Here is a 16,214-nt window from a genome sequence, read left to right on the forward strand (position 1 = left end):
GATGAATTGTTTCACTTTCCTATTGTAGTTCAAGTGAAAGCAGGCATTTTTTGCCATTGATTTGATATGGGCTTTCATGTCTAGGTTCTTATCTAATGTGATTCCTAATGATTTTGCTGAGTCCAATAGTGTAGGAGTGCAGTTTAGTGCTGTTATCAATTTGGTCCATTCTTTCACTTCTGTGTGGTTCTTTGGTGGAGAGATTAATAGGAACTCCGTTTTTTGTGCATTTATCTTCAGATGATTGCTGGTCAACCAGTTTAATGATATTTTTAAGGCCTCATTCATAACATGATATCTTCCAGAGATGCGATCTTGATGTATATCTGCGTGTCATCTGCGTACATATGATACGATATGTTTGCGTTTTTGAGAATTTCTGTCAGAGGTTCGACATATAGGTTGAAAAGTGAAGGAGATAGTGTAGATCCTTGAGGGACTCCGATCACATTGGGACTGTTGTCCCAGTGTAAGTTAAAATCGCCCAGGAATATGTTGTTAGAATGAGTGTTAGAGTTATCCGTGATGATCTCCATTAACTGGTCTATAAAAGTAGCATTATTTCCTGGAGGATGGTATAGGGCGTGTAGGTTGCGCCTTTGATAGTCTGCTGATCGTATATTAAGACCTAGGTAATCATGGGATTCGAGAGAGTCGCATTGATTTTGGTTGATTTCTATGTCCGATCGGTGTATGCAGGCTATACCACCTCCTGTCTTTTTTGGTCTGTCTAGTCTTACTATGGTATATTGAGGGGGCACTAACAGATCCATGACTGGAGACGATGATTTCGACAGACATGTATCTGTTAAGATTGCAAGGTCAATTTCCTGGCTAATAAAAAGGGCTGCGATGTCTGACTCATGTTTTACTGCGGACCTACAGTTGAGCAGTAGGCATTTCAGAGGTTTTCTTGTGTCTTTAGAGTCCCGCTCAAGCAAGTTGGTGGATAATTGGACTTGTTGTAAGTTGTTAAGGTTGGGTTTCCTTTCTTTATGTCTGGATGTTCTATTAGCATCAATCGGAACTGTTCTAATTTCCTCCCCTCTACTGTGTTCTGGAGGCTCATATGCCCGAAGTAGGGATAGGGTTTCGTCTTCTGTTAAATAACTAGGAATCCTATCTGGTCGATTGTGCCTACTTGGTGATGGCATGGCTATCTCCCTCCTCTTTTCTTGAGAATTATGCATTAATTCTTGAATGTGTTCGACTTTGGAGTGCATACTTACAGTGATTTCCAGAATCTTTTCCATTGTTTTCAGTGTGCTTAGGATAACCTGTGACATATTGTCTATTTGTGCCTGTAGCCCTTTGATATCTCTCCGGGTCTGAGGCGATGTATTAGAGGTGTTAATCCTCTCATTTCGGTATTCACTGTTTGAGATCCAGTGTTTAGGGTCTGTTCCTTTTCCAGAGTTCCTTTTCTTTGTGTCCTTAGTTCTGTTGATGCTGTGGTCATTTTGTGCGATGTGTGATGCGCCATCTGTGTCGTGTGATCTTTCTGCCACTTCTTGCTGACTGGTGTTTCGTGTGGTCCTATCTGACATTTGTGTTGTACAAGGGTAGGTTGAGGAGGGGTGGCATCTTCCATATCTTGGGAGGTTATAGGAGGGTGGCATCTTCCATATCACTTATTCCTAGATTCTTACTGGGTAGTCTACTAGTAGGAGAAGTCACCTCATGTGAGAGCAGCGTTGATTCTTCCCTCTGTGCTTGTTCCGGGGCGGTATTAACAAAAAATATGGGTGTTCCTGTTTTCTCTGTGACCTCTTCATCCAAACTGACCTCACTGTCTGTTATGTCTTCTAGTGTCATTGATCGCTGTGGATTCGCCACCTGGGCTAGCAATGCTGGTTCTTCCCTCTGTATTTGTGCTGGGGTGGTACTAACACATATTATAGATGTTTCTATGCTCTCTGTATCCTCTCCATCCAGGCTGTCTTCTGTCTCTGTTATGTCTCCTAGTGGCATTGATTGATGAGGATGCTGCGGTTCTCTTGGCAGTAAGATGTCTGTGTCTCCTAGTGGTGTTTCATGCTGTTGATCCTGCGGTTCTCTAGGTAATATAATGCCTGTGGTGGTAGAGTATGTGATGTCTAGGATGTTCACTTGTGCATTCTGATGTAGTTGATCCTTTGGGTTCTCTACACATTCTTTAAAAGTTAAAAATATGTTATCACATTTTTCTAAATCTTTATTGGCTGCTTGTATAAGCACTATTCCGTTCTTGTGCAAAGTTATGCAAAGGTCTGCTCTGAATCTTGGTGACGGTATGATCAATAGTGTTGTGCCATGTGGGATATTGCTAACAGCTTTTTTGTTGAGCATCTATGTAATGACAGTGCGCCATTTAGCCGTTCTTCTGGTGAAAAATATCAGGTCGTTTATGATCATGCCTTTGTCTGGCTTAAAGGACGGGTCAGAGATCAATGTGTTCGGGTTTTTCCTCATTAGCTTGTGTTTGTATTTTTTTGCTGCGGTCTTGGATAGGTAGGTTGGATATATTATGATATGTTCATTTATGCCTACCAATTCTAAGTTGTTATCGGCTATCTGTGCTAGTTGATGTCACTTACAATGGTGTTAAGGTCTCTCATAAGTGGAATGCGCTCTCTTAGATGATGTTCCGCTGTTGATTTTCTTTTCTTCTTGTGTCTAATGTAGTGATCCTTCAAGAGTTCCCCTTGTCTATCTATATATGTTTACTTCTCTTTCCCCTTGTCTAGCCTATATTTGTTTTTCATCTCTGTACAATTATTTCAAGTACCCATTTGTCTCTTCTTGTCTCCAGCCTAGAATCAAATAGTACAATCTTCTTGGTTTGGGTATTGGCCAAGTTGTTGTTTTATTTCGATCAGGCCGCCATTTTTGGGTTCAAGTGGGGTGGAACCTGTTTTCCCAGCTTGTTGTGCTTAGTTGTATTTATTTCCCTGTCAGCAGCGGCCACCATTTCAGGGTCAGGCGGGGCGGGTCCTGCTATCAGCTTGCTGTCGCTTATGCTCCTTTCCCTAGGTAGTGATTTTCTCAGCAGCAAGGGAGGGGAGAGGGTCAGCAACATACCTCGATTAGAAACTTGCTATGATTCCACAATCAATTGTTCGGGGTGGCCGCCATTTTAGAGTCAGGCGGGTGGGTCCTACCTTCCCAATTTGCTGCTTTCATCAATTCTATTATAGACCCCTTTTCCAGTTATCAAATCAAATATGCCCTGTCCCGCGGTGAAGATTTTCTCAACAGCATGGGAGGGCGGAAGGTCAGCAACAGACCCTTGATTAGCAAATAGTTATTATTCCGGCATCATTTGCCCGCGGCGGCCACCATTTTATAGTCATGCGGGGCGGGTCCTTCCTTCCCCGTTTGCTGCTTTATCAAATGATCCCCACTGTATCATTACAGTACTGTCGCCTTATCTATCTATTCACTCACCAGCATGGAGGTGAAATAGCAGGTCGAGGCGGCGTGTGGGCAGTTATATTCCAGCGAGACCTCCGATCGAGATCCCTGTCCCCCGGTGATTCTGCAGCATCTTCCCCGGATCTAGCAGCGGCTAGCTGATCGTGTCCCCAAGAGCTCAGGGCGCTCCCAGCAGCGGTCCGAGGCAGCGCAGTTCAGGCGGGCAGCGATCCGCTTGCAGGCGATGTGACGCGATCCTCCTTGCCCCCCAGTGACCATTGGAGTCCAGCGAGGAGAAGTTGTCGCGCCGGTGAAGATCCTCTCAGACGTAAGCTGCTCTTTATTCCCTGACTGTTCCTCGTTTATCATTGATCCATTCGTCGGTGGGTCGATAATGGGGCTATTTCCAGGGATTTAAACCAAATTTGCTGATCCCTAACCCAGGAGCTCCTTCATAGAGCTCCTATTCGGCGGCCATATTGGCCTTACTTTTGTTGACCAATTGGGGAGTGGCATGGGTAGAGGGAGAGTGTGGGGATGGGGAGTTGAATGGAGATCACAGAAAGGCCAATGATCAGGGTTTGGGTTTGTTTTTTATGTTCCACAAGCATTCACAGACATACAAGAGTCAGGGACAAAGCTAGGCATGACCAAATTCAAGGAGAGGCACACTGTGAAACCTGTGACAAGTGGAGGTATAAACAAAAGGCGACGGACAGTATTTGGTGTTGATGTGAAATGTCAATGGATTAGGCAATAAAATCAAAAGGGGGCTAGTCAGTAAATACATTAAGAGACTTAAAGTAGACATTGTCTTTTCCAAATTAGATTACCTTTTTGCCATCGGAGAAGTGGGGATAATAGAAAGGGTGGAATATTTGGCAACGTGTATATCAGACCACTCACCTTTTTGTCTGACAGTGGGGTGGAAAACAACAGGGAGCTCGGGCTCTACAAGATAAAGACATCGCCCATGAGATTCAAATTGATTCAGAGCTTTATTTTCAAGAGAACTAGGGCACAGTGTCCTCAGCAGTAACTCTTTGGGAGGCATATAAAACGGTCCTGCGCGACAGGGCGCAAAATATAATAGCCCATGAGAAAAGGCAAAAGACGCAAGATATTGAGACTCTGGAGTACAGACTCTTAGAATTAGAAAAGCAGATAGATTCAAGGGTCGACCAGCACATGTTACCACAGATAGAGATACCTCGAAGAGAGTACAGAATCCTAATAATTCAAAAAGTAAAATCTCAACTTTGGCCATGCAACATCGCTTGTATGAGGCAGGAGATAGGGCGGGAAAGCTATTAGCCTGGCTGAGCAAAAAAGAGCAGGAGACACAATGGGTTGCCTCCATACATGCACAGGAAATGATTCAACTTTGTCCCCTAACATAGCAATTGCCTTTGCCCATTATTATACAGAACTGTACAAGGCCAGACCATTGTCAGACAGTTCCCAAATCGACTCTTACCTGAAAACAGTAGAGGTCCCTGCCCTTTTCGGGAAGATAGAGAAGTATTGGAAAGGGCACTGACCCTAGAGGAAGTGATAGATGCAATCAGCAGGCAAAAATCGGGAAAGGTTTCAGACCTGATTGGTCTCCCGGCAGACTTGTTCAAGCGCAATGTGGGCCTGTTGGCCCCACACCTTTTCAATATGTTCCAGGCATCTAGGGAAGAAGGGTCGTTCCCACCGGACCTTCGCAATCCACACTGGTAGTTATACATAAACTTGGGAAACCCCCAACAAATTGTGGGTCCTATCGATCCATATCCCTGCTGAACATGGAAAACAAAATCCTGGCAAATATACTGGCCACATATCTCCTGACAGTAATATCATCCCTCATTCACTCGGACCAATCAGGCGTGCCATGAAGCTTAAATTCCGCATCTAGCCAATTGGCTGGATACGGTAAGGAATAGATCCACAACACGTGTTCCTCTCTTTAGATGCAGATGAGGCCTTCAACACAGTGTATTGGCCATTTCTGTGACAAGCCCTGTTGAGGTTTGGGTTTGGCCCAGTCTTTATGGCCTGGGTGGAACTTTTCTACACCAACCCAGTGCCTAGGGTCTGAGTCAACAGGGTGACCTTGGAGGCCTTCCCAGTTCAGAGGGGCACCCAGCAGGGTTGCCCCCTGCCTCCATTCCGATTTGCACTGATATTAGAACCATTGGACTGTGTAACTAGACAACACCCAGGGATTAGTGGTTTTAAAGACAATGAAAAAGTCCTTTCGGAAGAGCGCATATCACTTTATGCCTACAACATCCTATTATACGTCACAAACCCTGATAGGACGCTCCCTTTGGTCTTGAGTATTTTGTAGGAATATGGTCGCACGCAGGGTTTAGCATTAACTCGGATAAATCTAATCTATACTCGGTGGGGAGACCATAGATGCACGACGACTTCTGAGATGGCTCGGGAGGGACTCCGTTATTTGGGTTTACACATACCCACCAACACAACTAATCTCAACCAGAATATCAGATGGGTCCTCATGGAATTTCATGGAGATGCTATGAGGCGGAGAAGACTCCCACTAATGGGCAGAGCAGCATTACACGAAATATTTACGCTCGGAAACTACTTTATGTGCTCCAAAATACATACTGTAGCATACCCGAGGCTATTTTCACTGCAATAAACACTAATGTACATAAGTTATTATGGGATGGAGCACCCCCGAGGGTCACATTACAGATGCTTCAATGAAAACAATATAAAGGGGAACTCGCACTACCAGATATATGAGCATACTATAGGGCTTCCCATCTAATAGTGATTAACGAATGGGGACATGGGCCTGTTGACCATCCCACCTGCTCCCTAGAATTATTACAGTTCAGAAACTACACACATCTTCACTATTTATATGGAGGCAAACAGACCCATCAGCTATTACCGGCCACTGAAAGGGCTGTGGACGAATGGAAGGGGGCAGAGAGGTAGATGGGGTGGGACAGCTGGATCATGAGGGAGGCCCCACTTTGAGAGGGATTGCAGCTGCCGGAGATTGGTAAGCTCTGAGGGTTTATCAGATGGGACCTAATCAGGATTTCTAAACTAGGTGACATCCTTGAAGGAGACACTCTGGCCCCTTTTGATACGCTCCAAAACAAATACCAATTATACGACACCCAGAGATTCTCGTATCTTAAGCTGCAACACGCATTGAGACAGGAGGGGGTAGATATCATAGATATACCAGAGTTTGCACCTCCAGAAGGCAGATTACTTCAGGAAGAACTCTCCAACAAAGCTGTTTCATGGACCTACAAAACACTGATGAAGACTATTTCAGACAAGTTGGGTCCCCTTAGGGCCAAGTGGGAAATCACTACTGGGCCACTAGAGGATACTGACTGGGAGGAGACTCTAATGTACGGAAGGGAAGTGGCCATTAAACAGAGGCTACACCTCATACAATTTAAGATTCTCAATAGAGTATATTTCGATAGAGCTTGCCTCCAAATATGGTCAGAGCAAAAGCACCTCACTGCCTGCGATGCAAGATAGAACTGGGTACATACATACACACGCTCTGGGACTGTAGCTGAATCCAAGGATACTGGAATCTAGTGCGGGGGGGATTTAACAGAGTGTTGGGAGTGCAACTAGCGCCAGAACCCAAATACGCCCTGCTGGGATTTCAGCCGAGATAGACCAACCGCATAGTAAGCTCCTACTATGCAATTTAGGGCTTGTAGTGGCCAAGAGAAATATAGCTCGCCAAAGGGGTGCCCAGATCTTCCTACACTTAGTGAGTGGAAGACACATATGGATTTATAAATGGTAGCAGAAAGAGTGACTTACTGGGCAAGAGGATGGCCCCAGAAATTTCGCTTAATTTGGACCCCGTGGCTAAAGTATTATGGGTTTGATGTGGGGATAAAGGAAGAGGAGATACACGCCGAGATGGGACGAACTTCAGGGAGTGTGAAGAGATAGTGGGTTTCTTCTCCCGTCCCCACCCATCCTTGTTCCCACCTGATTCTGTACCCTTTTACATCTACCGGCCTTAGAGTATCACACTGTCTGAAATTGTATGTAATCTTGAGATGATTACCATATATGTAACCTTCTTGGTGTCCTTGCCACATTGTATTGTTTTACCTGTAATATCACTATGTCATGACTGTGCCTATAAGTTGCCAAATTTTGATTGTCCATGTACTGACTATATTTGTGTTAATAAAAAACGTTTTTTAACAAAAAGAATGCTCTGACCTCAGACTGAGTTTTGGGGCTCCCATACCATGATAATTTCTATCTTGGCCTGGAGGGCATGCCCCTTACCCCTGCCCACCAACAGCACGGTGAGCTCAGATCTCTCAAAGTGGGACTTGAGGCAGTTTACAGGAAGCACTCTGTGGGGTGCCACATGTCTTGAGGTCCACAAGGTAGGAGGCCTCATCCTTATTTTCAACCACCTCGTTAGGCCCAAATCAGCGGTCCTGGAGGACACCAGGCTCCACAAGTTCCATCACCCACACTTTCCTCCCAGGTTGCGATTCCACAGTGGTAAAGGTTTAGCCGTACCACTGTTTCATCACTTCCTGACTGGCTTCTAAGTTGACTGAAGCTTGCTTCTGCTAATTAGCCATTTGGGTTCTGTAGGTCAGCATGTAACTCACTGAGGGGCATATAATCAAGGATCGATGTTAAAATTATCGCCGCTTTAGCTGCAGGAAACTGCCGCTAAAGCGGCGATAATGGGCTTGATAATATGCCCTTGAGAATTCCAATAGAAGCCCATGTTCTGGTGTTAACATGGGCTTGGAATTCTCTACAGCATATTATCAAGGCCATTATTGCTGTTTTAGTGGCAGTTTCCTGCCGCTAAAACGGCGTTAATGTTAATGCTGTTCCTTGATAATATGCCTCTACATTCTATAGAATCTTCATGGGAGCTTGCTCCCACCCTTTCTTCACCAAATTCAGAGGTCTTCTGACAGGGTGCCCATACAGAAGCCAAAAGGGCCTGAAGCACACTCCCTTCTGTGGTGCCTCCCTTTAGGCAAAATGAAGGCATGGCAAGAGAATATCCTACTTACGTCTCGAAGCCTCTGGCAGGTCTTTAATCATACCCTTCAGAATCTTGTTGAACCTCTCAACAAATCCATTGGTTTGTGGATGGTAAGGGGTGGAGAATGTGTGGGTTACCCCACACTCCTTCCACATTGATTGAATATAAGCATACATAAAGTTGGTGCCCCTGTCAGACACCACTTCCTAGGGAAAACTCAATCAGGGAAAAATCTTCATCATGGCCTTTGCAAAAGCAGGTGCAGTCATGGTCCTCAGAGGATTGCCTCTCGGTACCTAGTGGCATGAGCCACCATCCATGACCAGGATTGACCTGTTGCCTGAAACAGTCTGGGGATCAATAGCTCCAACAATGTTCAATGTCAATCCTCAATGTCATTGATGACCTACTCAAGTTACTGGACTCGAATCAATGCTGCCTCCTCATCCTCCTAGACTTATCGGCTGCATTCAATACAGTTGACCACAAATTGCTCATCAAAGGTTCTACAAGAAAGGGCTGGTCTTTAAAAGACGGTCCTCCACTGGTTCTCCTCCTTTCTCCACAACCGCTCACAAAAAGTAAAAATTAAAAACTTCGAGTCTGACCTCCGCCCTGTCATCAGGGGTGTTGCTCTCCCCTCAGCTTTTCAACATCTATATGGAACCCCTTACCTCTCTTCTCAGGAAATCCAACATCCCCTTTCACTTATATGCGGACGACATGCAGCTTTATCTTAAAACCACCTCCATTGACTACATCCAGAGACTTAATGCCACGCTCAAGGAGGTTCAACACTGGCTCTTAAATAATCACCTGAAACCCAATCAAGAGAAAATGGAAATTCTCCTCATCCCCAACAAAGCCAAAAAAAACAAATTGGAGAATGGCTCAAAGCCATTGACGCCCTCAACTGTAACCTCATCCTGGCAGATTCGGTAAAATCTCTAGGGATCGTCGTAGACTAGAAATTGGACATGAAGAAACATATTTCCAGATCTGCTAAAAGCGCCTTTCTCAACCTGAAATTACTTTACAAAATGAAACCCTTCCTCCCACCCAATGACCTTTAACAAGCCACCCAGGCACTAGTGCTCTCCAGAATTGACTATGGGATTGCAACCCTGACTGGAACAGCATAATCACATCTCGCCCCCCTGAAGATAACCTTCAATGCAGCTGCTAGGATGGTCACTGGTACCAGGAAATTTTAACACATCTCTCCCGCGCTCAGAGAACTCAAATGGCTCCTAATCGAGTTGCGAGCCAGCTTCAGAACAGCCTGCCTCACACACAAAGCCCTGCACACAGGTAAACCAGAATACTTGGCCAACAAACCCAAAAGGGCCAGAAACCTCAGGAGCTCCAACACTCTGCTACTCATCCCGTTGAAAACTCATAAGCAAAAAACAGAATCCAAATCATTTGCTGGAAACACCCCCAAAATCTGGAACACTATACCCCCCACATAAGAATGACCCCCTCGTTTCCAAAATTCAAGAAGCTACTCAAAGTCCTCTTCCTCAACCGCTCGAGACTAATCCGATAAGAGACAAGGAAATTCCTCTGCCGGTGCTCCCCTTACCTCTAACCGGGAGACTGATGACACTAACTCGGAACAAGAAATCTTCACTTTTATTTATTCCATTTTTTTTCCTTTTTTTTCTGGGTCTGCCGCCCGGTTTGAACAATGAATCCGCTCCGATGCTCGCCTGGTTTAACTTGCACCCTCCTCCCCCTTTTGCCCTTTCCCTTGATTGTTTGTTAATCTTCTAGCCAGAATCCCCGTGTTCTACCAACTACCTGAATCGCCTATCTGCACATTATGGTATATGTTGTGAAGTTTGGTCTACCAACTACCTGTATCGCCTATCTGCACATTTGTGTATTTGTTGTGAAGCGCTCTGATACCCTCGGGTCCAGCCAGCGGTATATAAAACTCCACAAAAAAAAATACGTGGTTGCTGACCACGTTTCCCATAGATCTAGCCAGAGAGATTTCCAGCTGTCCATCCGCCCTTGCCGACGGGTCAAGTATGCCCCAGGTGATCCGCTACTGAGTTTTACCCATGCACTGTTCCTTAAGAAGGCGTTAATCAAGGAGCCTCAGGTCATAGTATTGCAGGCTTGCTAGATCGGTGCACAGTAAAGCATAAACTCTTCAAGAGGTCTCACTATCACAACCTTTGCCCTCCGGGTGGTCTCTCTGGGCTGGCGGTGGGTGGGTTGTCCTTCACCCACAAAGGCAGCAAAAGCTCTCTGCAGGGGTAATTCTCCTTTATTTGTTCCTCCCTCCTCCGTATGTTGGGGAGGTCTCAAGCCAATGCTCCCCCCAAGTGTGCAGAGACACCCCATGGGTACTTCTCAACATGTTTGTCCTTCCAGCTGCTGGTGAAACATTTTTATCCTCATCTTTTGTAGGGTCCCTAGGTGGGGAGGAAGTAGGTTGTTGCTAAGGCTTTTCCATCCCGTGGTATGGCTAGTGGGCCACTCCAGAGCACAGTTCTGTGGCCCTCAGTGCTCCCTGCATGGAGTGAGCTCCACCACCTGATCAGGTCTAATCTGTTTTTAGCTTTATGGGTGGACCCTCTTCACCTATCGAGCATGCCACCATCTTATATGCTATGTGGCTGGGCTGCACTCACTGTGTTCTCATCAGAGCATGTTTGTCTCTGGGTATTTTCTATACCCCCACACATGCACCCACCGGTATATGCAAGTGAGGCCTTGTGAGAGTCTGCTGGGCATGGGACATGCCGACCTCAGGAGAGTTCTCCGGCGTCAAACTTCTGGTGCACTCGGAGCTTGGCCACACCCCCTAAATGTGGTATTTTTACAAGTTAGTATATAGGGGATAGATATGGTCATATATGTGAATATTTTATGATTGTTTTTCAAATATATGATTGATTTTTTCTGCAGATTTTTTGTTTTACATTCATTTAATTTAAAAATAAATTTCTGATTTACAATATTTTTTCTTCATTAATATTAGTGATATTATTGTAGTCATAATTGTGATACAATATTTTTGATATTGTCTACATATTTAATATTTTTTTGTTTCTATATTTGTCTTTTCAATATTCTTAAATTTAGATATTTTTGTCAGCAATATTTTTGTTATTGATATTTGTGTTATTTATGTTTAAGTATACAAAGGCAATATTTTTTTAATCAATAATATTTTGATGATCTTTTGGTGAGTCAATATTGTTTTCCACAATATCCTTTTATGAAACCCAAAACAAATGCTTCTACTCTTTTTCTATGCTCAATCACCCCTTTTTACTTTGTCCTTGACCGTGCGCTCTAAAGGTTTCTCTCAATAGCAAAGCAAATAGCTTTGCCTGAACTGCATTGGCAAAGTGAAACAGATTGGATTTACCTGTGCTTGTCAGTTATAAGGCAGGTATAATGCCCACCTCCCCCCAAGAAAATGGACTGAAGTCGCCTTTGTGAGAAGGCCTCTTTCTGTCAACACAAAATTGTTCTTTCACCTACATAAATTAAATTTTGGTGATAAACTGAGCTGTCAATCGGGCCTACTTTGATCAACATAGCCATGGAGGGAAAAGAAAGACCTAAGTGAAGTAATTTCTAATGCTATTCAGTGTCCAGAGCTCCTGATTTTTGACCTACTCGTAGCTTGTGGAATTTACTCTCCTTTCACATGCATATGCCCTCAAGTTGTATTCTCTGGAGAGTGTTAGTTGGAAACAGAACATGCAAGCATTTTCTATGTAATGTAAATCTTGCTTAAGTTTTTTCTTCATTAAGGGTTCTTTGAAACTGTGTTGTACCAGTAATTTTTAGGTATTGTTTTATGCAGGTGCATACTTTGCATAGCATTTCCTCACAACTGACTTGACACAAATAAACAATGCATTTTTTGCAGTTTTGTGAGAATTTTGAATACTTTATGGCATTCTCTATGAGATTTCCATCACCCCTATCTATCATAAGTTCAAAAAAGACAAATATTTTGTACATAAATTGATATTAAAAAAGTCTGTTTTTATGACATATATTTGCTCCCTCTTCTTAAAATACTTTAGCAGGGACCCCTGCAACCCACCTTCCCCTTCATTTCTGGTAAAATGATATGACAATTCGGAATCTTTCTTTGAAGGTTTTAGATGAGCAAGATGAAGTACAGCTGCCAATGTCTATACAAAAAATAATGGATTCCTGGACCTGGCAAAAGGGAATTCCATTGCTGACATTAAACACATCCACAGGCACCATTACGGAAGAACAGTTTTATGAAGAATCCGAAGACAAAGATGTTTTTCATGACAAGTATGTCCAATTTTCAGTGGAATTTCCAGTACAGTCTTATTAAATCTGTGTATGGACTCATGAACTCTTTCTTGGTCAAAGTTCTTACTCGGATAAAACACTGAACCATGCATGCCCTTTTGAATGCTGGGTTCAACGGCACATTAAATTAGTAGATTTAATAGTTCTTAATAGCAATATTTATCAATCTTAATTATATTGTTTCAAGGGTTAGTGTGATTTACATTGTACATGTTTTAATTTTTATATTTATTCATTTTATTGGAAATATATATTGAGAAACAAGTAATATATATCTCAATAATACATGCATCTGCCATAAATTCTCTGAACAGCATATTGGCCACATGTGGCAGATCATAATTATTTGTCTATTTTCTGTATTGAATGTAAGATTTTTGCAAAGATTAAGACCATGTGACTTGCAAATATAGTTCGAAATTGATTATGTGCAATCATAATGAGTTTATCAAGGACAGAAATTCATTTGTATACTTCTCAGTGTAATACTATATAGTTCAAGATATTAGTATTTGTTTGTTAATAAACAAACACCATCAATATTTATTTTCCATTGTTGTGCCTAGCAGGGATGTGCTTTCCATTCATATTATTTATCCTTACCTTGGACATTCACCTAACATCAGTGATATTAATGTGGAACATTCTAAATCTCTAATTGTTATGATATCCTGATGATATTAAATGTAATGTTCTCTTTAAATACAACACTAAATATTATTGATAACTATGCACAATATTTAGAATATAATACTCAGTTTAGATTAAACTTAAATCCCACCATGGACACAAGGGCATTACAGCTACGCCCACCATCCCACAGCATAAAATGTTTGTTTCCCAATAAAAAACAGTATGTCATATATTTAGATATTGGTATTGTGAGATCCATTATGAAACACTGTCCATAAACTTTGAGAAACTGATTGGCAAAATTGAATATCTAATAGAAAATAATCTCCACTGCATCTATCATGGTGCAGAACTCTTTACATGATAACAATGATGGTGTCACCATTAGTTATCCAATACGTATGTATACGTATGTATGAGCCAGTTACCTCTCTTACCCTCAGGGTATCTGGTTCATTCCAGTGCCCGTTTGTGTTTTTGTAATTTGCACAGCAGATTGCTGTAGGGTATATCCACTTAATTTGAGATTCAGTTGGACTCTAATCAAATAACTACACATAGCACAGAACTTATTTTAGTTGGTTTCTTGTATCCTCTCAACAATACTCATACACCCCACTCAATTAGACTCTGTCATGGCTGAACAATTAGGGATCGGATATACGGACGATATGGTATCTGCCATCTTAGCAGGCCCATCCCTACTGTCGGATACAAATATCGGACAAAGTCTATCCCAGGCACAAAGCTGGGACGAACTAAAAGAACTAAAACGCTGTCAGATGAGGATCCTCCTACATGGAGCCATCATGACAGAGTACCTACGGGGTAATGCGGCACCAACAGGCCTGTTGGTCACAAACGCACCCAGGATATTCCTGGATGATCCCCAATTTAAGAAAGAATGGTCGCTGATAGCATGGCGCTGCTCACGTGATTGGCTGATCCTTATGATCAACACAGCCAAACGATTATCAGACGCGATACTGGTTAAGATAAAAACAAGTGAAGATCATCTACTAACAGAAATTAAAGTTACGTTATATAAAAAGAAACTTGAAGAAGTCAACAAAGAGATTATGGAACACAAGGACTTCCTCATGCAGAACAAGATTTCAAAATTACAAAAAGATCTAAAGAAATTTAGCCATGAGAAGGTCTATCCCTATATTAAGGATGATTATAAAGGTCAAGACACTTCAGATAACACATCCTCACGAAGTAACCAATCAGGATCATCGGAATCAGACCAGGATAGTTGGTCGAGCGGTGGTTCTAATAAGAGTTGGCGCAACAAACAACAGAGATCGCGAGGAGGTGGTCACAATCAGAGATATGGACATCCACAGATGTACCCCTGGCCAGGCCCCTTCGGTCCAATCCCTTACCATGGTCCACCGCAGTATCCAGCGGGCCCATACTTCCAACCAGAATTTAACCAGCATTTTTTAGGACAGGGCGGAAGAAGAGGCAGACGAGGACGTCGGAACAACAGAAGAGTACAATGGGAGGAGGACGAATCAGGACCGAACACCAGGAGCAGTTCCAAGGGCCAACAACAGCCAGGAACGAGCACAATGAAGGATTAATATTAAACCTCACTGATACTATCCTCACAAATGAGGAGATCAGAATTCTGGAAAAAGGCCTCTGGTTCGTTCCAACAACCCATCTAGATACATTCCAATTACGATGCGAACTTGGGGAATTTTTTAGAAAAAAGAGACTGAAGGCTTTCTTTCAAGAGAATGGTACATTTCCAACTGAGGGGACCTACATAAACCTGAAGGTAAAATCTACATTCAACCCTCCCTCATCTATGATGCCCCCAGAGGTACTCGCCTTCGAGGAATTAGTCATTAATGAAGTTGAAAACCTCCAACCACGCATAAAAAGCTTCAACAATTTGAGCAATAATGAACAGGTGGCTCTAACCAAACTCAGGAACAGAACAGATGTGGTCATAAAACCAACAGACAAGGGCGGTGCAACAGTACTACAGAGTACTAACGCCTACAGAACGACTTGCCTTTCCTTACTAGCCGATAACAAGTTCTACAAAAAGATCAACCGTGACCCAACACAACGTCTCAAAAAAAAACATCATGACAATAACATATGATGCCCTTGAGAGAGAATGGATTTCAAGAAAGGAACATAGATTCCTAAATCAGGAAGACCCAAGAACGCCGATGTTCTATACAATCCCAAAAATTCATAAAGGGAAAATACCTCCCCCAGGTAGACCTATTGGCTCTGGCATCTGATCCATCCTTGAACCCCTCTCACAATATACTGACTGGTTTCTAAGACCTTTAGTAAGACGTATAAGATCCTATGTACAAGATACTAAACATCTACTTAATCTGCTAACAGATGTCGAATACAACCCAGAAGAATGTCACCTGGTCTGCTTAGATGTGGAAGCACTGTATACTAGTATACCCCAAACAGAACGCATTGGAGTTATTGAAGAACTTTTAAGGAAGGAGGAATGGCCATGGACAGCCCCTATCGAGTGGGTGATCTCCCTCATGCGAATAGCACTAACTGAAAATTTCTTCAGATTCGAGGACCAACTGTATGTACAAGTCCATGGTACTTCCATGGGCAGTACTTTTGCTCCAAGCATAACCTGCCTCTATATGAGCCACTTTGAGGACCAACACATATGGTCTCAAAACCCTTACACTAACAACATATGTAAGTGGTATCGCTACATCGACGATATCTTGGTCATATGGAGAGGGGATGACAACAGTGTTGATGACTTTGCAATCTGGATTAATGGACTAAATCTGTATCTACACTTCACTTTGAACAA

At 43.0% G+C, this 16,214-nt stretch overlaps 1 protein-coding gene across 1 annotated transcript in view; it reads left to right on the top strand.

The window, feature by feature from the left end:
• LVRN (laeverin) overlaps positions 1–16,214 on the top strand; it is a 648,183-nt gene that overhangs the window by 401,801 nt on the left and 230,168 nt on the right. Inside the window, exon 10 of the mRNA XM_086961059.1 lies at positions 12,567–12,736. Within this exon, the coding sequence (XP_086817185.1) occupies positions 12,567–12,736 (170 nt within the window). The remainder of the gene's footprint in view (positions 1–12,566; positions 12,737–16,214) is intronic.

Source organism: Lissotriton vulgaris, chromosome 3_1, assembly GCF_964263255.1.
Source record: "Lissotriton vulgaris chromosome 3_1, aLisVul1.2, whole genome shotgun sequence".
Lineage (NCBI taxonomy): Eukaryota > Metazoa > Chordata > Amphibia > Caudata > Salamandridae > Lissotriton > Lissotriton vulgaris.